Source organism: Tenrec ecaudatus, chromosome 4 (genome assembly GCF_050624435.1).
Source record: "Tenrec ecaudatus isolate mTenEca1 chromosome 4, mTenEca1.hap1, whole genome shotgun sequence".
NCBI classification, from domain to species: domain Eukaryota; kingdom Metazoa; phylum Chordata; class Mammalia; order Afrosoricida; family Tenrecidae; genus Tenrec; species Tenrec ecaudatus.
The window spans coordinates 118,539,504-118,565,324 of record NC_134533.1 but is presented as its reverse complement, the minus strand read 5'-3'; the positions used below and the strand labels follow the sequence as shown (position 1 = coordinate 118,565,324).

Genomic DNA, 25,821 nt, shown 5'->3' with positions numbered 1-25,821 from the left:
GTGCGTTCCACCGTGAAACCATCCCCCCTACGGTGGGACCCAGCAGCAGGTGGCCCGTGGCTAGAGGCAAACGGTGGAGCTCAAGCCCCCTGTGCCATGGCCCCCGCCTCCACCCCCATTGCCTCATCACATTCAATCCTCTCCTCTCGGTGAACTGCCCTTTCCTCACCAGGAATTCCAATTCCAGCCCAAACAATCTGTGAGCTCCCAGGGACAGGTCAGAAGAGACATGGGCTCTTAAAATGGCCAGCATTCTCTATACCGGGGTCAGGGTGGTGGCATCCTCGACTCTGTAGCCGCTGAGGAGCAGAGAGATGGGGCTTAAGTTGGGAGCCAGTGGGGGCTGTCCAGGGAGGGCACACGGGTATTCGAGGGGACAACATCTCGCTCCCCCAGTCTGTAGCCACGTGCATGCGCGCACATGCGTGTGCGTGAGTTTCTCAGCAGCATGCCAGCCAGCGGGGTAGGCTGTTCGGGCCCTGGTGGAGATGGAAGGTTCAGACCGGCTGGGGAGGCGAGCAGGCAGAGGCGTGTGACACCTGGCAGGGCCCTTTCACCACTGCTTTCCTTGTCTTTCAGCCCATGAGGCTCCCAGTCCCCTCTGAGTGCCGCCCTGAAGGATGTCCCAGCTCTCCTCCACCCTGAAGCGCTACACAGACTCCACCCGCTACACTGACGCCCCTTACGCCAAATCGGGCTATGGCACCTACTCCTCCGCCTCCTACGGGGCCAGCCTGGCTCCCTCCTTCCTGGAGAAGGAGAAGTTCAGTTTCAAGCCAGGGCCCCCCTCCAGCTTCCTCACCCGGCCCCGTACCTACGGCTCCCCATCCATCCTGGACTATGACCGCAGCCGCCCCCTGCTGAGACCTGACATTGGGGGTAGTAAGCGGTCCGAGAGCCAGACCCGGGGTGCTGACCGGACTCCAGGGAGTGGACTCAGCGGCGGCAGCCGATTGCCTTACGGTGTCACCAGCAACTCCCTGGGCTACCTGCCCGTGAATGCCCGAGAGCAGGGGGTAATGCTGACCCAGAAGAAGTCCAGCAGCCACTCAGACCTAGTCCGGGATTTCTCCAGTCTCCGGACCTCGGACAACTACTGCATAGACCCAGGCAACTTGGGCCGGAGTCCCATGCTGGCCCGCACGCGCAAGGAGCTGTGTGCCCTGCAGGGCCTGTACCAAGCAGCTAGCCGATCCGAGTACCTGGCCGACTACCTGGACAACTATGGTCGCAAGGGCAGTGCACCCCAGGTGCCCACCCAGCCCCCTCCCTCCCGAGTCCCTGAAGTCCTCAGCCCCACCTACCGACCCAGTGGCCGCTATACTCTGTGGGAGAAGGGCAAGAGCCCTGGGCCCAGCCGCTCCAGCTCCCCAGGGCGAGACACCATGGTGAGTGTGCCCCTTGGTTCCAGGTGACGGGCTGGGAGGGAGCTACTGAGGTAGACTAGCCAAAATGAGGACTCCCGGACCTCCCGCTGTGCACCTGCAGCCCTAGTGAGGGCCAAGTAGATATGCGCCGCCCCCCGCCCCCCCACCACCACCCACACAGCCTGGGGGACCAGCTCTCCCAGTCTCCTAGGAAACCCACTGCAGAGCCCATGTGCCCAGGTCATCCAGCCGTGCTCTTAGGAACACTGAGCACCCCCTCCTCCCCCGAGCCACACACACTGGTATGCTTACCTCCACCTTTCCACGTGCCATGCCTGGATCCCCTGCAGCCCCTGCCTCATCCTGGTCTACATTCTGGGTGGGAGTGGCAGGGGACCCAGGTGCTCCCATGGCAGGCGTCTCTTCTGATTGCATTGCTCCCCAGCCTGCAGCCAGGGCTGTTACCCGGACACACGCGGTAGCTGGCTCAGACCTGGGGTGCCGCACAGCAGGACTCTCGGGGGTCTTGGGAGAAATAGCATGCAGGCATTTGTGTCTAGCTGATCCACCACCTCTGCTTTTGGGTTGAGCTTGGGCCAGAACCAGGGGAGTGGTCCAGCTGGAGCCTGACCAAGAGCAGGCACAGCGTTGCGCACGTTCGGTCCCTCTTTTCTGTGGTTATCCATTAGCCATCCCGGCAAGTGCGCCCAGAGGAGAAAACCATGTCTTATCGCTAGATCCCCAACTAGCATCCAGCACAGCCCAGCACTCAGCTGACCTACTGATTGCATGAATGGACCGAGAGGGATGGGCGGATGGAAGGCTGGACTGAAGGATGAACAGACAAGCACAGGGCAGAATAATGTGTGTCCCATTATTTTATGTACCCCGCCCCTAATCTTAGAGCATTTGCTTTGGAAACAATAGCTGCACTACAGAGGGGCTTCTCACAAAGGGAGTTGGGGGCTCTGGACCAGAGGGTGAGGTGGGGTCACAAGCAGGGAAGCCTGTTATAAAGAGCCCCAGGCGACAACTTTAACAGCCTTGCTGGGATACTTGTGAAACGCCAGGAGAGCTACCGAAGAAGATGGGCCTCCTGCCCTTTAGGCCTGGGCCTGGGAGAGGCTGGCCACATTGGGTGTTAGGGCTGACGAGGAGGAGGAGTGGGAGGGGGCAGAGAGGTCAGGACAGGGCAAGGCTGGCCTAGAGAGGAACATGCTCTTGCAGGGCGCCACGCTGTGCTGGGACTGGAAGGTGCCCAGTCTGATGTTGCTTGTCCCAGGAGCCATCAAAGTCCTGGCCACCATGGATGCACAGGAGGCAAAGGTTGTGGGCAGTAGCAGTGATGCTCAAACTACCTGCTTGACAATCACCTGGGGCCCGGGCCCCACCCAGGTGCCCTGCATCAGACTCGGAGTCTGCCCATTGAACAAGCTCCTCAGGCGATCCTGACCACGCTGAGGCTCGAAACCCCCTCTGTACACACCTGTCCACGGCCACCATTGTTCTGGAGGTGTGATTTCTCCTCTTTTACTACTGATCAGATTCCATTGGGGATTCCCCCCACCCCACAAACATACCTCACAAACATACCTCACCCTCCCTGGAGTCTTCCATAGGGGACACTCTGGCCCCACCCCTACCTGTTCTGGGCCACCTGAAGAGGGCAGACTCAGCCACCCCAGCATCGGCGCTCGATCCCCTCCCAGAAACTCACAGCACACCCACCAAAAACTCAACCAAACTCACTGCTAGGGTAGGTTACAGAGCCCTTCTTCAGCCCTCCCACCTCTCCTCCCCACTTCCTACAATTGAGCCTGCACCTTGCGTGGGGGGGTAGGGGGGATTGGTGGTGAGGGCTGCCTGCTCAGGGGTCCTACACTACTCAGTTTCCTTCCACTCATCATGTGGGATCTCCCCTTTCCATCTGTCCGTCCGTCCGTCCATCTGCCCACTCATTCATTGTGTTCCGCTTAACTTCTGAACCCATTTCCTCTTTTCATGAGAGGCAGGTGCCCTGGTGGCACAGTGGTTAAAGTGCCCAGCCGCTAACCACAAGGTTGCCGGTTCGCACGCAGCAGCCACTCTGGGGGAGGCCCAGTGGCAGTCTGCTTCCATAAGGGTTTCTTCCTTGGCAGTTCTTAGGCTCCATAGCAGCAGGTTTGGTTTGGTTTCATGAGGATGATAAAGTTGGTGCTCTGTCCACTATCCTGGAAAATCCCAAGGCACTGTGTGGGTGCCTATGCCCGTGTCCCGCACACAGGGGGCGCTCAGTGCTGGGAGAGGCTTTGGCTGAGTGGCAGTCATAATCCATTTGATTAAATGGAGGGCGGAGCGAGGCCTGCATGCTGATAGCTGACGGGGGAGGGTAAGGGGGTGATTCTTCAAGACTGGGACGGGCCACTGTGACTGTTGGCACCACTAGCCTCTTTAACCTTGCACACCTGGCCTCCGAGCTGGGTTTCCTCGCCTATAAAAGGGAGTGACCGGGCCTGCCCTGCAGCGTCCTGAGACTCGAAGCTAACAGTGAATGTGGATGGATCTACAGCCAGTAAAAACGGAGGGGCGGCTCTGTGAAACTTGGTGGAGCATGAGAGGCACGGGGTCCCAGGGGAGAAAATGGCAGAAGAGGAGCAGTTGGCAGTCAGATCCAAGAGGCGATGAGAGTGGGAGGAGCAGGTGGGAGAGCGAGGATGACAGGGTCTAATGGGGTCTGGCCCTTCAGTGGGCCCTGGGGGCCCAGCTCAGAGGGATGTGCAGCTGGCCTGAACTCCAGCTGATACGCATAGCAACCAAAAACAGCTCCTGCTCACAGCCACCCAACATAGGTGAATCTCATAGACGGAGCAGACATATCGGTTAGCAGCCCGAGCCACAGGGCTTCCCAGACTCCTAGTCTTAATAAAGGGAGGTCCGAAGCAGGCTCCTACACTTCTAGCCCAATTTGATCCTCCCCCACCCTGCACATTGATCCTAATAGCTAACGTGAGCTTGGAATAGCAGGCTCGAGTGACCCCGTCGTTCAGAGCAGAACTGCCCCCATGGGGTTTCCAAGGGCTGCAGGCTTTGAGGAAGCAGACTGGCACATCTTTCTCCCTTGGTGTGGCTGGGCTGGGGGCTGGAGGTGCCCAATCTCTGATCTATTAGTTAGAAGCCAAGGCCTTCACCACTATGCTGTCCCCGCCCCTGCCTCTGTGCTTGAGTAACCAAATATACCCGCTGCCATTGGGCTGACTCCGTCATGGCAACCCTATAGGGCAGAATAGACATGCTCCCCAAGTTTCTGAGACTCAATCTTTACAGGTGCAGAAAGCTTCATTTTTTTCCCCCCCAAGAAGTTGCTAGTGGATGACTTTGTGGCTAGCAGGCCAATGCACAATGCCACCAAGGTTCCCCTGGCTGCATAACCAAACCCTGCCATCGAGTCAATGCATAATAACTTTACAAGACAGGTGGAACTGCCCTCTGTGGGTTGCTGAGACTGAACTCTCTTTCAGGAGTAAAAGTCCATCATTCTCCCTCAAAGTAGCGGGTGGTTTCAAACTGCTGACCTTGTGGTCAGCAGCCAGGACTCCTGCATAAACACCTAGAAAAGGCCAATCTGTGAGGAGTACAGTTTAAAAAAAGAGAGGGGGAGAAAGGAAGAGGTGGTGATGCCTACATGGTGGAAAAAAATTCCTGCTGCCCCTGTGGGGACTCTCAGGAAGCCCAGGTGGCTGAGCCCCATAGCATGCCAGGAGAACTCAGCCCCCCTCCGCCCCCCGCCTGTTCCCAGGGGCTATGGAAGGACAAGTTGTTCCCACTGAGCCCTGCCAGGCCTGTGCCTTAACCCCTGCAATCCTAATCCTCTTGCCGCCCAGCCCTGGCATTCTGCCCGGAGGCCTGAGCCTAGCCCCTGCCCAGCCCTCCTGCCCTGCCCCGCCTGTCCTGGCTACCTCTGCTCTCCCCAGGAAAAGCCAAGCTTGGCCCAGGGCCCTCCAGAGCACAGTCACCAGGCTGGGCACCTGCTCCCGGAATGCCCAGCCTATGCCCCTTACACTTACACTTTGCTCGGGACCAAAGAGCCTGGGAACCCAGAACACCTGAGTCCTATCTGCCACTGGGCTGCTGACTCATCTCCCTGGGTCTTGAGTTCTAGCTGTTTAGTGACAATGTGATTATATAATCTTAGATCACATGACTTGTTGGGGGGGTGGACTTTGGCCTTGAACACTGCCCTGCTGTGGTGTGTGTATGGCGGGGGGGTTGCTCGTGTTAGTCCAAAGAGCCAGAGCAGAGGACAGCAAAAGCTGCCTGAGCCCTGCTGGGCAAGAAGTGCGACCTTCTTCTCTTGTCCCTCACCTTCTCAGCCACACTGGTGTGCAGCTGTTTTATTTGGCCCACCTGGGACCTGTCCTCACTGGGGCCCCTGAGGGTTGGAACCTCTGTGGCAGCATGGGAAGGTCACTCAGAGGAGAGCTTCAGCCAGAGGGGTCCCTAGCCTGGCTGCTGAAAAGGGCAGTTGCTTGCTGTGTGTAGTTAGAACCCGTGTGACGCTGGTCCCTCTGTCCCTTGGAGACTTTCTGGGGGCTCAGAGCTGGCTGGTGGCCCTGGTGCTGCCTAAGCCAGACTCAGTTTCTCCAGTGCCCACACTGCCCTCCCTGCTGCCTACCCCATCCCCACCCCTCCCCTCCAGGATGTCTTAATGAGTTCACGTCATGCTGGGATGGGTCTTGGCAAGGTAGAAATTAATCCACACCTGGCAAAATGTTCCCTGCCCCTGGGAGAACTGCTCCACTGACCATAGGTTTCGGAAAATGAACAGCATGTTCGGAACTCACAGCTGCGCACTCGGCCCCTGGTACTTAATACTGGCCACCCCCTCCCCCAAGAAGGGAAGCAGGGGGGCCTCTGGAATCCAGCAGGTTCAGACCAGAATCTCCCAGGGCTCAAAGAACTATGAGCTCTCTCACTCTCTTGGAGTCTAAGGCATGGGTAATTCAGGAGAGCATGGGGCTAGCAGACCCTCCCACCTCAGGGCAGGCAGAGAGCCACCAGACTGCCGCTAACAAGGACACTTCTGTCCCTGAGCCCTGCCCGCAGTCCACCCCAAGTGGACTCCCTGCCACCCAGCCAAGTCCTCGTGGCTCCACAGCACAGCGTAGATGTGGTGCCTGGAGGTTGCAGGGGCAGTCCACCTTTGTGGGGGGAGGACTGGATGTTTCTGAGGCCTTTTCTGCCTGCATGAACCCCTGCGCCACCGGCCTGTTGTCCTGCAGTCCACCATTCTGTCCCTTTGCAGTGGTTGCAGCACAGGTGCACTGGAAGCAGGGCTGCTGGCCCTGAGGCTTTGGATGGGCAGAGCTGACCAACCCGACCCGAGTACCCACTGGGACCTTGGGAATCAGGATGCCTTGAGCCTCACAGAGCCAACCTGGACTTTACCTTATACTTTCAGCGCATGCCAGGATGGGTTCGCAGTGGAGAAAATCTCTTTGCCCACGGGGCCACAGGCCAGTCCCCAACCCAAACCAAACTCTAGAGCTACCCCAGTGGGTTTCCGAGACTGTAACTCTGTGGAAACAGAAAGCCTCATCTGTCTCCCTCAGAGCAGCTGGTGGTTTTGAACTGCTGACCTTGTGGTTAGCAGCCCATCGAGTTACCCATTCCATCCGCAGGCCAGTCTGGGCGCTGAGAGATGGCCATCGCCAGCTGCAGCAATCAACCCACACAGATTCGCTCTGTGGGTGAGGAGCCAGAGCTGTTTGGGCCCCCAGAGATGATGACCTTTGAATCCATCCTGCTTCCAGAGGCAGCAGAAGGGAGACAGGGCTCAGAGGGGCTTGGGTACTGCTACAGTGAACTGTTGGTTGGTCTGTCCTGACTGTCCAACTTGGTTGGTCTGTCCTGATGCAGTCAGGCCCGCTTGACCAGACTGGACCTTGTGTGAAGCTTTTCCTCACCTCAGACTTCTTTCTCAAAGAACTCCCAGGCAGAGATTTTCCCCATCTGGGTCTCCCTACTTCCAGGAGTCCCCTTAACACCCTACTTCCAAAGTAGAGGACAATACCGTACTGGTGGAATGCCAAGATCTCCTGGCATGGGATGGCCAGGCACACCTGAACCCCCATGGCCCTGTGCCTACTCAGCACACAACACCACACTCACGCCCCGGAAGCTGAAGGGGGCGGGACTTCCAGGATCCCAGCAAAGCCTGAAACTCTTTAGATGAGATCAGCACCACTTACTAAGCACCCCCTGAGGGAACTTGCACCCCAGCCCTGGAGGAGGTTTCCAGGCAACGGTACAATCAAGACCATCTGCTCACGATCTAGATCTAAGCATGCTTACACACTTCTCTGAAACACTTTAAAACAAAGATGAACACATTAAGATAAATTAATACTGTGTAAACTGAATGCTAGCCGCCTGAGATAATGCAGTTCGTGGTGTTTATAGTTGCGTGGGGTTAATGAGGAAAGGCTCTGTGGAAGAGCTGGGTTTGGAGCAGAATTTACAAGGTAATTGACAGGGAACAGGAAGAGCATTCCAGGATGTCATACTAGGTACCAATCGCCCAGGTTTCACTGAAAGCAAGGTGTGAGTTCAAAGCCCTGCACTTTCATTAATTAGCTCTGTGGTCTTGGCAAGTCATTTGTCATCTTCGGAGTGAAGGCTCTTCGTCTATAAATACAGATAAGAGTGTGCCATTGGACGAGGATTATGAGGATGGGAATTGACATCTCCTGTATAAAGCATGCAGCCCCGGTGCCCGTCATTTAACAAGGGAGCCTGGCGGTGTAGTGGTTATGCGTTGGGCTGCTAACTGCAAGGTCAGTAGTTCAACCACCACCACTCACTCCATGGGAGAAAGATAGGGCTTTCTCCTCCCATAAAGAGTTACAGTCTCAGAAACCCTTCGGGGCAGTGCCACCTGCGCTCTAAGGTCCCTTTGAGTTGGCATCGACTTCATGGCACTGAGAACTGGGTGGCAGTTGGTGGTTTTTGGTGGAGAACAGGAGCTCGTTGGTTGGGAGCAGGGAATTCTACAGAAGAGTGAGGTCACTGTGCGGCTGGAAGGAGCCTGGAGACAAACGTAAGAAGCAGGGCCACCTAAGGCTTTGGACGGGGTTCCAGTGTTAGGTGCTCCGGTCGATTCAGGGCGGGGGAGTATTGTCCGCCAAACAACACAGGAAAGCAAACATGATCATGACAGCTTAGGACTAGTTGGCAATGGGTGTGGCTGGGAGGAGGGAAGCCTGCCTGGAGAACAAGACTGTCAGCACAGTTTGTCCAGGGTCCAGGCTTGGTCCACATCTAGGCAGGGATGGTGACTGTGGAAGTGGCTTCTCCCATCACGGTGGCAAGCAGTGTACCCTGCACGTTCTTCCCCTGACCTCTCCTGTCACACTGGCGGACAAGCACCCTGCCCCCCTCCTGTCAGTGAGCGTTGACTGGTTAGTGGGTGACCTAGGGTGCAGCCTAGCATGTGCCCAGGCCCTCCATGCCCGCGTGGCTGTGGCCGTGTGTTCCTTTTGCGTGTGCATGTGGGGACCAGCTTGCCAAGGGGAACAGAAGGAGCTCGCCATGAGTAACAACAGCACACACTGCAGCAGTGCAAGTATTTTTAAACGCTAAAAATACTGGCTAAAAATAGCAAGCTCCAAACAAGATACTTTCTCTAGGCAGATTGCTGAGGGCAGATTGGAGGCGGGGGCAGTCAAAAATCAAGCTCAAAGACCCCCAAGGTCCTCAAGCCTCATCGCCATTAGGGCCAAAGTCCCCTTAGCCCCAGCTGCCCTCCCATTTCCTTACTATATCAAAATTTATATTCCATGAGACAAGGAGATGGGTAATTGGTTAGAAAGGCCAGAAAATGTTCTTTCATGGGACCAAAAGGGCTTGTGACCTCTTGTACCTGATGGGGGTCAGCTCTAGGTAAAAAGGGGCCATGATGCTGGTGCCACACGGGGACTGGGGCCGGAGGGTTGGGAGAAGCAGCTTAGTTTCAGAGCCAAGGATGTGATGTTCCTGATCTGGGCGGGCAAAGCAACCCCCTCGGACCTTGTGGAGTTTAGCTTTAGAAGTCTGAGGATCACCTGAACAGTGTCCGTACTAACATTTTCCCCCAAAGAGTACACACCTTTAATCAGACTCCGCAGCCCTCCCAAGGTAGGTGCTGCGTGCTGCCCAAGGGGATGCTCGCCCAGTTGGCACTCGCTCTTGGGGATGGGTCCTCTGCGGGGCCCAAAGTTAATTTCTCGAGTCCTAACCCCCAAGCTGGTTGGTTGGGAGCTCCAAGCCCTACTCCGAAGGCCCGCAACTCCGCACGGAGCGCAGGCGGGGTAAGGGGGTCTGGGGGTGGTCAACGACCAGGGAGGCGTCCCCAGAAGCCGAGGAGGCGGGGCAGGGAGCACAGCCTCGTTCTAACCACCAACCGGCGCCGGGGGAGGGCGGTTGAGGGGCGTGGTCAGAGGCAGAGCCCGCCCCCGGCTGACGTTGCGCGGCCCGAGCTGCCCTCGGGGCCGCCAGTCCCCCGAAGCGCGAGAGAGCCCCAGAGCCGGCTGCCGGGCGGTTGGCGGCTAGCGCTGGAGAGGTTGGGGCGAGTGGGTCTCGCGAGCCCGGACTCGGGCTCCCCGGCAGCGGTTACCGCCGGGCGCCGTGGACTGTGTCCTGGCCGGCCTTGGGGTCCGTGCTTTGGGACCGCGCGGGGACACCCCCGTGCCCCTTACCAACGTTAGGTGTGGGCCCGAGCCCGCCGCCCGCTCCCCACCATGCGCACCTCGTACACCGTGACCCTGCCCGAAGAACCCCCCGCCGCCCCCTTTCCCGCTCTCGCCAAGGAGCTGCGGCCACGGTCCCCTCTCTCCCCTTCGCTGCTGCTCTCCACCTTCGTGGGGCTCCTGCTCAACAAAGCCAAGGTACGCGGGACCCTCTTCCGAGGCCCGCCCCCTCCCGGGGGCGCTCCCCCCCCCCATCTGCGGGGCCACGCGCAGATTCCTGGCCCGGGACAGATTCCTCCCAGCCCCCACCCCTCCTTTCCCAGGGTCTCCCGGCAAGGAATGCCCCCTCCCCAGGTGATCCCACGTTTACTCAGCCCCCTCCCCTTGTTGAAAACCCACTCCCCAGGTCCCTGCAGTCCCCCTTCTCTCTTCCCCCGGCCTTGGCGCGGCTCTTAATCCTTAATCGCTGGTCCCTATCCGGACAGGTGCAGGAAAGGGTAACCTTGACTAGTTCTCAGGGTGTGCCGGAGGGGGGGGAGTCTCCGCAGGCGACCCCCCCAGGCCAGAGCCCAGCCAGGAAGGCTGGTCAGAATGGGGCTGGCTCCCCTCTCCCTGCTCCCCAAGGGTCTAGGGATGGATGGCAGGGGTCGTGACCCTATGAAGGGCAGAGGAGCTGCAGGCAGGTGAAAGAGGGCAAGTTCCTTTTCTTTCTCCTCTCTCCTAAGTGGACGCTGTATCCCTGCACTGAAGTAGCAGCCCCTGAGTGCCTGAAGGGCTGGGCACTACCCTGCTGGGGAAGGGAGAAGGGGGCCACAGCTTGACAGGTCTTATGTAACAGGCACCGGTTCCCGTGCTGGCAGTGCGTGCACTGTGCCCCGTGCCAGGCCCACACCAGGATCCTTGGCTGCAGCCCCGGACTCAGGGCTGACCCTCGGCACAGGTGAAGCAAACAGGAAAGCCCTTTCCTGGGGTCGTGACTTGGAAGGACAGGTGCAGCCTGCCTTGCTCCTGACCTGTGGCCCAGATGTTGCCTCTGCGTTAGACCAGCCCAGGCTCTTGGGGAGCCCCCTGCCTCCTGCCTGGAAGGTGGATGCTGCCCGTTTACAAGGGTGGCCTCTATCTATTCTCAAATAACCATGGCGATGAGGTCGGAATGGGGTTGCTGGCAGCTAATATTAAAGCTATCCTTGGTCAAAACTTTCTAACTCTGCCCGTGATCCCCAGCCTAACAGCTGCGGTCACCTCCTCCTCCTCCCACTGGTCAAGGGCTCGCTCAGCCTCTCCGGTGCAGCCGCCCCTTGTCAGCCCCGAGGTAGGATTGTTTTCCTTGTAAGAAAGGTCACTCCCGGGACATTTTGTTACACTCGGGAGTGGACGGTGCTGACTTTCCCTGGAGCTCCTGCTGTCTATTCCTGGCAGAAGACTCTGGCAGAGCAAACTGCAACCCTGCTCTGCCCCACGCCCACCCTCTGAGCCCTGCTACCCAACAGCCTCTTCACACCACGTGAACAAATTGACAGGTGGTTTGGGATGCTGGAAATTTCCAACCAAGGCCCAAGCCTGACCCTGAACATAAACGTAGCACAGGGTCCTAGTAGGTCTCCAAAGGAGCCTCCCTGGCCTACCCACCCAGGCCAAGAGCAGGTTCTCAAGAATAGGACTCGTGGGTGATGATGGGTGCCGCGTTCCTCTCGACCCTGACTGTGTCCGTGAAACTCTTTGAAACCCCACGGAGCCCCTCAGTAGAGCGGTGTGCCCTGTTCCTCACGCCATCTCAGCAGAGGGTCCACTGGTATAGTCACCATGGAAGAAGGCTTTGTTTCTTTCCCGGCTTGTTTAGACCAGCGTTGTGTGGGGCACGGGGCTCAGGACTGCTAGCGCACTGCCCACTGTGGGCAGAGGATTGGGCCTTGAGTGTTGACTGGGCCACATGGCCACAGCCACAGTGCTTTGCTGGACTCATGGGGGCCAAGCAGGTCCACCTGAACGAGCTGATCAGGTCTTTGCCCCCAGGGAATTGGCTCTTGTGGCTCTCTTACTGGCATGCCAGCAGGGCTTAGACGGTCCGAAAGGCAAGGCTCCAGTTTCGTGTATCGTGGCAAAGCCCTACTGCCACCAATGGGCTTTCTCAAGCCAGGCTTCTTCTTGGAGTCTGGTTCTGCCGACACCCCTGCTTTAGTGGTAGGCCTGGTGACTGGTAAGGTAAGGAATCAGCAGGGACTGCAGGGAATTCTTGAGAAAAGCCTTCTCCCTTAGTCTCTTTTCCCCTTCTTTCGCCCACCCCACCACCGCCCACCCCCCACCCCCTAGCTGACAACCTCATGGGCTCTGAGCCACTGACAGCTCTGAGGCCTCTCCGAGGCTGTCAGCATGCTGCGTGAGTAATTTTAGCCGAGTTATTTCAGGCTCCTGTTCTGATGAGGGTTGAGCTGGCCCCAGCATGCCCCAGCCAGTGTTGCGCTGGGTCGCCTGCTCCCAGGTCCCTCCCTGAGGGAGGGGGCAGCCAGGATCCTGAACACTGCTGCCTTAACCCTTTGAGCCCTGGGGTTATCAGACTCCTTGGAGAGATGCCCAGGATTAACCAGGGGACCTTGGCACCAAGGACCGGAGCCAGAGTGGCACCTGCAGCAGGTGCTTACCTCTGCTCCTAGGCCACATCGACAGATCATCACAAGGATCGCCCCACCCCCCAGAAAAGTGGCCAGTGGGGATGTTGAAACTTGAGCCAGCTGGGCAGAGGATTCTCCCAGCCTATAATCAGCCCTTAGGTGCTGAGCTCAGCCAGAAGGAATTCCACCTGTCCTTGGCAGTTTGATCCAAAGGCAGACAGGAGGTTTTTGTTTTTCCCAGCTGAGACTCTAAACCCATTCAAAGATGTTTTGTCATTTAATTTTCTTTGAAGTGCTTGTTGAAACCACGACTGTGCTGCTGCTGACATTGGCATCCAGGGGCATGTGAGATAGCACCTGGAGCTGGAACTTGACATTTCCCGTACCCAGGGCTCACCTATGCACCCAGAATCCGGGGTCCTAGTCTTCTAATTCCACTCTTCAGGCTCTGAGTGGTGTACAAATGGGGGAATAGCAACAGGGTCAGGGGCTAAAAAGGCAAAGTGTTTGTGTTGCACATCAAAAATGACAAGCCCATCTAGGTCCTTTCATCTCCAAGGTGCCTAGGCTGGGTGAGAAGGGTGTGCAAGCCTGGTTCGAGGGGCTTCCAGCGGTGAAAAGCTGTAGCAGGAGCCTCTCACCAGCCCAGTCCCGTGTCTCCAGCCTCACGTGCCATCTGGTTTTTGTTCACAGAATTCTAAGAGCGCCCAGGGTCTGGCTGGTCTTCGAAACCTTGGGAACACGGTGAGTTCTGGGCCACTCCCAGGGCAATGACCAGAGTCCCCTCCCGCTCCAGGCGACTCGCTCCCCTCTACACCAGTTGCTGCCTGCTGGTCCCCTTGCCCTTTGAACTGTCAGCTGGTTGCGGTGGATCCTTCTCAACAGCATCCCTTCCCACTGCCTCCCAGCTCACCCCGCCCTCCTGCACACCTACCTCACTAGTCAACATGAGGGACGCCACCGGGTCCGTGGGTCATGGGAATCCACCAGGCCTCACTCTTTGTGACTGGCTGCAGGAGAATTCATTTTGCGGGTGGCCAGGCCAGCCCAGGAGCCTGGGGTCCTTCGTGGTGCTGCCAGCCAGCCAGCCAAGACTCTGGTGGTGGCTGACTGGTTGCCCGGCTCCTCTTTTGCAGTGCTTCATGAACTCGATTCTGCAGTGCCTGAGCAACACCCGGGAGCTGCGAGATTACTGCCTCCAGAGACTCTACCTGCGGGACCTCAGCCACAGCAGCAACGCCCACACAGCCCTCGTGGAAGGTGAGGGCCCACGGCCGGCCTGGGCAGGGCCTCCCTGCGTGTCCTTCTACTCTGCTCTTGCTGTGCTCTGGTCAGGAGCCCATCTGGCAGAGCTGCCCCGCCCCCTTAGAGTCCTGCTGGAGCACAGCACCAAGGCTTCCTGGGAGCTGCCTGGTGGCTTGGCATCCCCCAGCCCTCGCCCCAGCCCTTTCAGTTAGCAGCCGAGTGCTTCCCTGTTGGGCCGAAGGGTTCCTCTTGCTGCCTTCGTATTCCTGGCTGTCTTTAACATGCACTGCTCCCGGGATCTTGCAGCTTCTGCCTACCTCGGCTTGAGGCTCTAGTTTCAGGATTTCTTACAGAGAATATTGCACCTGCCTGCTTCACCCTCTCCCCTCTCCTCTCTTCCCTCTCCTCCGCATAGAGTTTGCGAAACTAATCCAGACCATATGGACGTCATCTCCCAATGACGTGGTGAGCCCGTCTGAGTTCAAGACCCAGATCCAGAGATACGCCCCGCGCTTTGTTGGTTATAAGTAAGGGCCTGGCGGGCAGGACTCCTGGGTGGGCGGCCACGCCTGCAGGCTCTGGGGACAGAGGTGTAACTGGCTCTCTCCTCCTCCTCGGAGCAGTCAGCAGGACGCCCAGGAGTTCCTTCGCTTCCTGCTGGACGGGCTCCACAACGAGGTGAACCGGGTGACCGTGCGGCCGAGGGCCACTCCTGAGAACTTTGACCATCTTCCGTAAGTACGAGTGCCCAGAAGCTAGCCCTGTGCCTCCCCTGGTGGGGGTGATGCTTTGGGGACAATCGGCCCCCTTTTTGAATGTCAAAGATCTAGTAAAGCCCCCTGGTTTGTGCTGATCTGACTGTCTTCCTCTCCACACTGCCCAGTGATGACGAGAAAGGGAGACAGATGTGGAGGAAGTACCTCGAGCGGGAGGACAGTCGGATTGGGGGTGAGTGTGCGACTGGGGGAGCCAGGGTGGCTGGTGAGAGGGCGGCTGAGTGCGACCTGCCTGCCCTGGGGGCCACCCCTGCCTTGGAAGGGCTCCAGAACCATCCCCCCCGCCCCCCCCAAGCAAGCACGCCCACTTCTCTCCTCACCAGACCTCTTCGTGGGGCAGCTGAAGAGCTCCCTGACATGCACCGACTGCGGCTTCTGCTCGACGGTCTTTGACCCCTTCTGGGACCTCTCGCTGCCCATCGCTAAGGTGTGTGCCCACTGCCCACGGCCCGCTCTGACCCTGTCAGCTCCCCGTCCTCTCACCTTTGCTTTTTTTCCCACCCCCGTACCAGCGAGGTTACCCTGAGGTGACATTAATGGACTGTATGAGGCTCTTCACCAAAGAAGACGTGCTCGATGGAGAAGAAAAGCCAGTAAGTCACCCTTCAGTGGGATGGGTGTCCCTGGGGACCCTGTGGGCAGAGAGCTGCCGAGGGTACCCCCGGGGCGTGTCCAGCGCTGTGGGTCTGACATTTTAGACGTGCTGCCGCTGCCGGGCCAGAAAGCGATGTATCAAGAAGTTCTCCATCCAGAGGTTCCCCAAGGTCTTGGTGCTCCGTATCCTTTATGAACGTGATGTTGGTGAGCGTTTGGGGTGTTGATTTCATCATTGTTCGGGTGGAAGTTTGCATCACACGCTGGATTTCCACGCCACACTTGGTACACCTTTGGTTTAGGGAGGCTGACTAATCCGCCACCCCACCCCACCCGATGATCCAGCCCTTTCCCCTTCCCTGCGTTTCCAGTCCATCTGTCCTTCTGCCTGGCCAGCCTTGCCTTCTGAGCTTTGTCCCTGGGCAGATGCTGCCCTCTGACCTCGGGTGGATGAGTGTTCTGAGGGTGCATGCCTGCCTGGTGATAGTGTTCCCCTTGTCCGCCTGGGTGTAATCGGGCTGTGAGTGGTGGCAGGGCTGGAGGCGAAGGTGAGGAGCAGCGGGGACAAGGAGGCGAGGCAGATGTGCCTTGGGCTGGCTCTCCCGCTGCCTTTCCTCAGGAGTGCAATGCCTGTGGGGACTCGCGCCCGATGGCTTTAGCTTGCCTTGACATGCGTCAACCCCAGACCTGAAGCGGTTCTCCGAGTCCAGGGTGCGCACCAGCAAGCTCACGACCTTTGTGAATTTCCCGCTGAGGGACCTGGACTTGCGAGAATTTGCCTCGGAAAACACCAGTGAGTAGCTTTCCGACGGGAGCAGGAGGGGTGAAGGAGCCCCAGGCGTGTCAGACACAGATGGGGCGGGGGGCGGGGGGGAGGGCGGAGAGGTAGGGGGAGCTGCGTGGGAAAGGGTGAGTTCTGAAAGACAGGGAATACAGGGCAGGAAGGAACCCAGGGGCAAGGGATGGGAATGCCTCAGGAGCTCCACCCGGAATGTCCTCCTCAGACCACGCTGTTTACAACCTGTATGCTGTGTCCAACCACTCCGGAACCACCATGGGGGGCCACTACACAGCCTACTGCCGGAGCCCCGTGACTGGTGAATGGCACACTTTCAATGACTCCAGGTGAGAGAGGGATCGGGGCAGGGGGCCTATTGGGGCCCAGGCCTGGCTCTCGGTGCCTCCCCTGGCTGGGTGGCTTCCACCTCTCCTAGACAGAGCCACCCTCTGAGGCGCCTGGAGAAGTGGGCCCTGGGTGAAAAGGGATGGGAGGTGGCCGAGGGTGTCCCCAGGAGTGCCCTCTCCAGTCCTGAGCCTTTCTGCTCTCTCTACAGCGTCACGCCCATGTCCTCCAGCCAAGTGCGTGGCAGTGACGCCTACCTGCTCTTCTACGAACTGGCCAGTCCACCCTCCCGAATGTAGCAGCCAGGAGCCACGGCCTGTCCTCCCCGCCCTGTGGTGGCCCCACGCCCCAAGTTTTTAAAAAAGACCAAAAAAAAAAAGGAAAAAAAGACAATCTGGGAAATGAGAGAAATAAACTAAAATAAAGCTGCCGAGCAGGAGTTGGTGCCGCCTGTCAGGGGTGGCGCGAGGAGCCACGGCCCAGGGGACGATGGACAGGACGCGGTGGCCAGGCGGCGCAGTGCTCCTGCGGCTTCTCCAGGTCATCGTGTTGGCGGTGCCGGGGAGCAGCCCAGCTGCGGACTCCAGAGAAGACTGCGCCCCCTGGAGCCCGACGGAGGACTGCCACTCGGAATCGCTGGCCCGCAGCTGGACCAGGACTGCGGCCCTGGTTGGGGAGCAAGACCCCTCCCAACGCTGCTAACTCCAGAGGGACAGACTGGGGGACAGTTTTGAAGCAAGCACTTTTCAGTTTTTAAAAGCAACATTTTTTTTAACGGCCCTAACTAAAGTTCTCAGACTGAAGGAAAAAACGTCGCCCCTTCACAGCGGGCACGTTGTACTGATCAATTTTTTTTTTTAATTTAAGCCTTCGGATACAACTTAAGTAATGTTATCCCTGGCCCCCCTCCCTCCCCCCGAGTGGTGCTAGGCGGGTATGGGCCAGGCCCGCAAGCACAGCCACAATAGACCTGGCATCTACAAGGTTGGAGGCGGGGTTGTTGTTGGGGGTATTTTTTGTGTTTTTGGGTTTTTTTTTAATGTTTTGGATGGAATCTAGTTGCCTCCAAGAATTGTGCCTTACAGTGTTTGGGGACCAGGGGATTTGCGCCTCCCTGAAGTGTCCCTCAGCCTCTTCCCCGCGCCTCAGAGCCAGGTTCCGTCCTGCTGGTGGGGAAGGGCCACGTCCATCCTCGGACTTCTGGCTGGGTGTGGACTACAGTGAGGGGAGAGGAAAATGGGCCAAAGGGGGTTCTTAGGACAGTGGATAGAGTTCTTCCAGCCCCTTTCCTGTAGCCCACCCCTGGGCTCCACCCGAGCTGTTTGAAGGCTAGCCCAAGCCCCTAACCCTAGAGCACCCGCACCTTTAATTTATTCCCTTCCTGTCATCCCCACCCAGTCCTGCCGCTCGCCCTCCTCAGAGTCCCCTAGACATAGGCCCTTTGGACCCAGTTTCTCAGGGATGCCCTCGCTGCCCGCTGACCCACCCGCCGGCACCTCTTGGCCTTGGTCTGCAGTCCTGCCCTGGGAGCTGGCACCTCAGCCGAATGATTCTTTCCCATGAGCACGACATTGTTGTCCCAGAGTAAAGCTGTCCCCACTCAACCGTGGAGCTCTGGACGCCTTTCCACACCCACACTGCGGGCCTGGCCGGTGCCCCTTAGAGCCTGGCACGTCCCTGAGACCCAGGAGGAGAGGTCGGAGAAAGACGTCCTACGTTAAACTGGCTTGACCCCTGCTCCAGGGAAGACCTGTAAACCTGAGCCAAAAGGCTGGTGCACACTTGTTTACTGTGTAAGCAAGCGTAGAAGACTGATGTACGGTGGAGCCTTGTACAGAATAAACGATAGCTTTGAGGAATAAGCTGGCGAGTGATAGAATCTTAATTGGGGAGCAGCAGTTCTACTCCAGAAAGGACGCCAGGCATGTTCAGGTTGCCACTTCAGCCAGGCGGTCACCTGCCCGACCCGCCATGGTATTCTTCAGGCCAAAGCCAGTAGGGGTAGCATTGTCAGGTCTTCCACTTGTGGACACTTGAGCGCGAGTCTCCAAGGAAGGGCATTCCCCTACAGCAGCTCAGCCCTGTTTGAGCCCTCACACGCCGCAGCACAGCGAGCTCACGTCTCTTTCAATGCACCTGTCCTCTCTGCTACCTTTTTATACACAGAGCTTTTTAAAAGTACTGCGTCTATGTGTAATCTAGGGTGAAGATTCTTGCCACTTCAGCAGTTTGTACACGTGCAAGCTAGTACCAGTCATTCCATTCATCATACGGTGACATCATCACCAAAATTTAGTGCTCCCCAAACGAGGACTCCCTCCTCCCTGGTTAACTACGACTCGACTTTGGTGTCTTTCCAGCTGCCTGGCCTCCACAGCTCCCAGAAGTGAGGTCGTGCAGCCTCGGACCTCTTGTGGCCTCAGGAGTTGGTTTCTCCCACAGGGCACAGTGGCATGCCAGTGCGCGATGACCCACGTTCCCCCCGGGGGTGGGGTGGAGCATTTAGGTGGTTTCTACGCTTTTGCTACTGTGAATAATGTCCCAATGACCATCGGTTCCCAACTAGCAGCATCAAGGTTGTCAAGCCTGTGGGGTCTGTCCCCAGGAGTGGAATTGCTGCTCACAGAGTCCATCTGTGTTCAGCTTTCTGAGGGACCTCTCAACTGTTTCCCACCGCGATGAGCACCTCATTTCTCACTCTTGACATGGGTACCTCACGGCTCTTAGTCTAAAACACTCGGTGGGTGCATATACTGGCCTTCAAACACACAGGTCTTTCCAGCAAATTCTGAATCAAACCAAACGGTCCTTCGAGTGGGGCACCTACCCCTGGATTGGTACAGTCGGCCTGGTCCCTGATAAAGATCTCAATGCTTGCCATGAATACCTAGCCACAGCTGCCTCGGCTAGGCGTTTTGTCCTCTAGAATGCTTTATTGCCCAGACTCACTGCAATGTTCACTTCTTAAGGGGCAGTGCCTCTTTGGGGGCCCCTCTGGCCCCTCCAGCTTTGCCCTGTCTTCCACGGCTCTTCGAAGTTGGAGATGAGTGGTCTCTGCAGTTGAGCTCCCTGCCTAGCGTCGCTCATCCACAGGCTGAGTGTGGTCCAGATGACCCTTCTGCTCGCTTCGGGACCAGGACAGAGACAGCTGCTGCACAGCCCACCTGATGGGGTGCGAGAGCAGCGCCATTTCTTGGGGTGCTTCCCCGAGAGCGGAGAGGAGAGATGGAAACAGTGACTGGAGCCCGAGGCCCAGGCAGGCCAGGGAAGCGGCCCACCCCATCCAGGGTAAGATGCCAAAGCTGAGGACTTGGCCCAGACCAGCGGTGAAGAGGAGCCCTTTCGAAAGGGAACCAGGAGGGTCATTCCAATGAGGGAAGGCCAGACTCCGGTGAACAGGAATTACTTTCGGACTCACTGCCTCAGAATAGAGCAGGACGGGCAGCGGAGGCCACGCTGCATTTGTGTTCTAGCCAACCTCAAGGCAGGGACTCACTCCCCCTTCCAGCCCTCCCTTCACACTCAACCTGCGGTGCCTTATCCCCAGGACAACTGGCTCTCCTGGGCAGAGCCCAAACAAACAGGTCTGGCCCTGTGTTTGGTTCTGTCTGTCCAGTGCGGTCTCCTAGAAACTCGGATTTGCTGCTTGCGTCCCAGCAGGTCCCTCTCCAGGGCTGCTTCCCCTGTGACCTTGACCAGGCACCACGCTCTCTGGTCTCTGCTCGTCTCCTGATCTGGAACAACAGAGATGCTGCAAGCGAGCAGCTTTCACAAGCAAGTGACTTGGACACCTGCCCACCACTGAGCACTGAGGCCAGAGCTCCAGAAGCAGCCCCCCTGCCCGAGAGGCTCCCAGGGAAGGGCTGCATCCCGTTAGCTTCCGCTCCCAGGTTCCTTGGAGAGCTGCACGTGTCCTGGCTTCTGTCTTTCCCCTTCTCTCCTGCCAGCCTGGGCTTTCTTCCCTCTTATCTCAAAAGGGATGGACTGAGACGCACCGTACACGCCTCCTGCCTCAGCAGCAGGACAGACAGCCCAGTCCCAAATGGGATGATCCCACACAGAAAGGTTAGGATTTCCAACACGTATGTGGGGGGGAGGGAACACAGAACAGTGCGTTATCGGTGAATGGTGACTGTGGACCCGTGGGCCTCCGGGCCACAGCTCCAGTGTGTGGCCATTCTGACCACCTGCCCAAGGCCTCGTCCTGGGAGCCCGGTGTACCTCTGAGCCCCCTGCTCTGTTTTATAGACTTTTTAATTTAATGACTACTGCTCAGAGTTGGGATCCACTTGATGTCAAATGTCACGTGTCCATTGCTTTAAGTTGAGACCATAGAGGTCACCATGTCCACACTCTTGTTTGGCCCCAGAGAAGAAGCGGCGAGGATGTCCCACGCCCTGGAGTTTGTCAGCGGCTATGCCAGGCTGGGTTGTCCAGAGAAACAGACTGGTAGCAGGCACTCACATGTGTCTATGAAAACAAGCAGTTAGCTATCCAGGAGGCAGCCCCGCTCCATCCAGCTCAAGTCCACAAGTCCAAGGCCCGTCCGTAAGTCCCTCTTGAGACTCTTGTTGCTGCAGGCAGATGACACAGCAAGGTGAGGTGGTGTCAGGGGAAGCCAGCCCCTAACACATCATTACGGTCCTGTAGGTGCAATTGTACAGAGATAATAAGTAAAGATCATAGTAGAGTTACAGAGAGCATGAGAGATAGAAGAGAAGTATTGAAATAAATGGAGTCAGACACAATTCATGGTAGCATGCTCACCTCAGCCCCGCTAGGTGGTCCACGTGGAGGGAGAGAGAGACCTTTAATGCTAGCCCAGGCTTTTTATCTTCTCTGGGGACATGCAAGCTTCCTAATTACAGGTGAGGACCTACATCACAGGAAGGGGTTGTGCTATAGGTAAAACAGTGATGAGGGGGTGGTCTAGGGAAATACACCCAATAGGAAGAGGAGGGATTGGGGGTATACATGTGACAAGATGGGCGGATCCTAGATTCAAGATGGCAGCCTACCCTCAGTCATCCTTGGGCAGGTTTGACCTCTCTGGGGTCTCTTACAAGGAAGCAGACAACTACTATCCTTATCAGAATGGAGTGGGCCCTATTTGTTGTGGGATAAACAGTGGTGACTGCTTGCTCTAGATGGCTGATAGCTCTCAGGGGGAATAACCCCTGACCTACCTCTGATGACCTCCAAGTGTAGTCATTTGCAAGCAGTTGTTTGGCATATATATGGGGGAGACAGCTTGAGAGAAATCATTCTGTATCCCACAAGGTGGGAAGCAGGAAGGTCACAGGCTGGTGGGTGCAGAGTCCTGTGGATCCAAGTGTGGTAGAAACATGGCATGGTGGGGTGCTGACAGCCCTCAGGGCTGCCACATGGGCAGAGTCCCAGGTGGCAGATAGGTGGGGGGACGCACACAGAGAGGCTCCCAGTTTCTTCCTGATAAGAAGTCCATACCCCCAAAGGAGGCATCATCAGGCGGTGGCCTGATTGGTAGGTTGGATTCCATGCATATTCAAGTTAACATAAACTCTAACTGCCACATAACGGCAGGACCAGGATGGAACCCAGGTCTCTGGCTCCCCACCCAGGTCTCTCTCAACCTGAGTACTTTGCCTCTTGGTGAAACCCTGGAAGGCCTTCTTGCAAGACGTCCAGCTCATCTGGAATTGAGCTGACCAGCACATGACAGTCATTGCCCACACTTGACATTCACACACCAGGAGCAAAGTCAGCAAGATCGGCCTCTTCGTTGGTCCATCCAGGCTGGCCACCCTGAGGGCACCATTCTCCTGGCATCTTTCAGAGATGCCCAGGCAGAAACAAGCCCCTGTGCGGGATGCAGATGGAGGCAGCAGGAAAAGAGGAGCCTTTTTTGTTGGTGGTTTCCAAGACTACCACGTATAAAACCAAACCTGTCTCCATCAAACTGGTTCCAACTCACGGTGACCCCGAATGCTGCAAGCAGAGCCACAGCCATGGGGTTCTCTTGACTGTTAGTTTCACAAAAGCAGTGCGGTCCTCATTTCCCCCTCCCTCATGAACCCTTGATAATTTATAAATTATTGTTTTGTCATATCTTGCCCTGTCTGACGTCTCCCTTCACCCACTTTTCTGCTGTCTGTCCCCCAGGGAGGATATATGTAGATCCTTGTCATCGGGAAAAAATGAGCTGATGCCAGGGGGTTAGGTGGAGAGCAAATGCTTTGAGAATGATGAGGGCAGTGAATGTACAAATGTGCTTTACACAATTGATGCATGTATGGATTGTGATGAGTTGTATAAGCCCCTAATAAAACGATTTTTAAAAAGCAGTGTGGTAGTTACATAATCTGGTGTCAACTTGAGACTATTAAGAGTGAAAGGGTGCAGTTTAGCCTGTCAATCAGGTTGCTGCTTGATAACCTCAGTTGGAGGCACTATGGATATAAATCACTCACTGGAGAAGGGACACACACATTCTCCCTGCAAGACATTGCTGCTGACAAGACACATGGAGCTACACTAGAGCCTTCGAGCTGAAGGAACCTCGTGGAGACCCCTGTCAGCCCTGAGATCTTTCCACTGCCACTGGATCCACAAGACTTTCCACCCAATGGTCTGTGATCTTCCTGCAGTTGGCCTCATTGCATATGTTGCATGAGTCTGAAGAGGAGTTTATAGATTGGTATCGGACATATGGACTAATATCAGACTTATGAACTTGATCTGGACTGGGCTGGGAAGTTTTCTTAATGTATACTTACTCTTTCGTAATGTGTTAATCCGGGTAGATTGGAGACACAAATTCAGAGACACTCATGTATATGAGAAAGAGGTTTATATACAAGAGGAGTTGGCTCAGGGATTTCTCCTCCTGTAAAGAGTTAGTCTCAGAAACTAGCGGAAGCACTTCTACCCTGTCCTTGGGGTCACTATGAGTCAACATCAGTTCAATCACAGTGAGTTTTGAGAGTTTGTGAATGAGGTAACAGGTGTTTAGCTGTTAATTGCCAGGTCGGTGTTTCAAACCCACCAGCTGCTTCTCAGAGGAAAGATGAGGCTATGTACTCACGTAAGGGTTTAAACTCTCACACACATCACCCGGAAAGGCAGTCTTCGGTATCCTGGTTGCGCTTTGGTAGAAGCGAAAAAGACCTGCTGTGGGTTTGGAACATTTTTAGTCTCTGGCTCGGGATCCTCGATTTGGCTCCCTCTGCCTGATACCTGGATTTGGGACAGAACAGCACCCACCACCATGGTCCTCCTGTCCAGGATGCGGCCATCGGTTAAGCTACCAAACCAGTGCTAATCACAAAACTGGCCGTTCAAAAGCACCAGTAGCTCCCTGGGCGAAAGAAGAGGCTGCCTGGTCCTGTTGCTTTGTGAATGCTCCGCGTTCACATTTCTATCTGCCAATGGAAGTCGTTACATACTGACCTCATGTTCTCCACCATTGCTAGGCCTGCTTGCTCGCTCTAGCACCGGGGCAGCACCATACAACAACAACCGGGGCTTAGCATATATTTTCGTTAGAAGCTGGAATTCCTACTTCTTGAACCTGACCGCTCATAAGAAATCTCATTACCTACGTCTCCGGAGGAAGAATAGAGCATTAGAACATGCCAACTCGACAAGTCAGTTGGCCTCGGCTTCTGAAGACTTGTCAGTGGGGTTGTACACCCCAGCACTCGGCCATCTTTTCTGTACTTTGCGTTGGCGCGGGGGCGAGGAGGAGAGCAGACCACTGGAATGGAGTTGGGAAGTGCTGCAGGACTTACCCACATCTCCTCAGCACCCGGGAGGGTCACCGGATCAACTCCAAGACAAGGAACAACAGCGACCACCACTCCCCATTTAACACTGAAATCGCCACTCGCTCCCCAGTAAGAAAGGGGGGGGGGGCAAGAAGGGAGAGAGAGGAAAGGTGGGCGAAAGGCTCCTTGTAAAAGAACTATAACGTCGGCCGGGGGCTGTACCACTGCTGACAGTGAGGGGCTGGATGGCTGAACCCCGCAGAGAAGTCAGAAGGGCCCTGGTGGAAGGTGTGGTGCTGGGATCAGTGGAGGGCGGGGGTGGGGGGGTGTCTGTGGGGCCTCGCCCTGTGGGGATCAGCTTTGTGAAGGTGTGGATGCTGACACATGTCTCTCGAGGCCATCCTCTGTGAAGGGGGTGTGCTACCCCAGTGAACGCAGCCTACAAGGCAGGCCTCCAGCGCAGAGCCGTGCCAGACAGACTGCCCACAAACAAGCAGCCAGAAACCAGCAGCCGGCTCCGCCCCGCCCCCTGTGCTGGCCGCCTCTCTGTCCAGCCAGACCCACACAAAGCAGGGAAGCGGCCCTCCCTCTCTCCCTGGGGGGCAGCTGGGGTTTTACCAGAGAGCTTTGCTAACACAAGCGATGAAATGATCTGGTTCACGGCCTGCATGTTTCCCCTGCGGCCACAGGCCACCTCACCAAGGGCCCATCACAAGGGTCCCACCCTGAGGTCTCATTCTTTGTCCTGGACACTTGCCAGGGAGTCAACCTACCGTGACCCACTAGAAGAGCCCGTTAGGGTTTTCAAGGCCGTAATAACCGTGAGGAAAGCCTCCGAGTGCCTGGCTGGGGAGTTCCAACTGCCAGCCTTTCTACGAGGCATCCATTGCTTAACAGCTGTGCCACCAGCCTCCCGCTGCCCCCACCACACACACACACACACACACACACACACACACACCCCGCAGGGATAGGCAGGCCACCCTCCAGCACCACACAGGGTCACCACATACCACCCTAAACCACACCACCTCACCCACAACCGCTGAGTCCCGGCTGACTCAGCGACTCTCTGGGGGTTTCTGAGGCTTTGCGAAGCCTCGTCTTTCTCCCTGGTGGGTTTGAACTGACGACCTCACCATTTGCAGCCCAACACCAACACACCTCAGCACCAGCAGACCTGTCTGTATGAGAGCGGCCCTTCCCACGACAAGGCCCCAGTCACTCTGATCAGGACCCATAGGACTCACGGGTGAGGAGCTGCCAATCCCTATGGCCCGCGAGCATCTCTCTCCTCTTTCTCTCTGCCCCATCCCTGGGCAGGAAGGTGCCCCAGATGAGCCTCTGGGTGGTGCCCTAAACAGCTCAGCAGACAAAGCTTGACAGTTTAAAGCGCCCAGAGGTCCCTCTGAAGAAAGGCCTGGTGGTGACCTGCTTCTGAGAGGTCATGTCCTGACACCCCACATGGGCTCTGAAGCCCACAAGGCAGAAACAGCTCCAGAGTAACTGGTTTGCATTGGGGTTAGAGGGATCCCATTCCGCATGACCCTCCCCCTGCCCCAGCACACTGCATTCCTCTGGTCCCAGCCACTGCCTGCACCTTTAAGAACTGCCACCCTGCACCAGGGTTTGGCTGGGGCTTCCTCAGCTGAGTTGGATT

General features: G+C 56.9%; 1 protein-coding gene across 2 annotated transcripts; it reads left to right on the top strand.

Moving 5' to 3' along the window:
* Window positions 1–616: 616 nt before the first annotated feature.
* On the top strand, window positions 617–18,236 carry USP2 (ubiquitin specific peptidase 2). 2 transcript variants are annotated; one of them, XM_075548793.1, is made up of 12 exons: window positions 617–1,388; window positions 13,372–13,422; window positions 13,815–13,938; window positions 14,339–14,450; window positions 14,547–14,657; window positions 14,807–14,871; window positions 15,023–15,126; window positions 15,212–15,292; window positions 15,398–15,476; window positions 15,979–16,086; window positions 16,298–16,418; window positions 16,628–18,236. In XM_075548793.1, the coding sequence occupies exons 1-12, from the start codon at window positions 621–623 to the stop codon at window positions 16,713–16,715; spliced, it is 1,812 nt and encodes a 603-aa protein (XP_075404908.1). In that variant the 5' UTR covers window positions 617–620; the 3' UTR covers window positions 16,716–18,236. The 2 variants fall into 2 exon arrangements, with proteins under 2 accessions (XP_075404908.1, XP_075404909.1); XM_075548794.1 differs by lacking the exon at window positions 617–1,388 and adding an exon at window positions 10,121–10,267.
* The last annotated feature ends 7,585 nt before the right edge of the window (window positions 18,237–25,821 follow it).

Bases quoted from the DNA above. Each gene is read 5' to 3' on its own strand.
- USP2 (XM_075548793.1), top strand. From the start codon at position 621: ATGTCCCAGCTCTCCTCCACCCTGAAGCGCTACACAGACTCCACCCGC. The intron at 14,658-14,806 runs GTAAGTACGAGT...CACACTGCCCAG, and splicing joins GAGAACTTTGACCATCTTCC to TGATGACGAGAAAGGGAGAC. The intron at 15,293-15,397 runs GTAAGTCACCCT...CTGACATTTTAG, and splicing joins TCGATGGAGAAGAAAAGCCA to ACGTGCTGCCGCTGCCGGGC.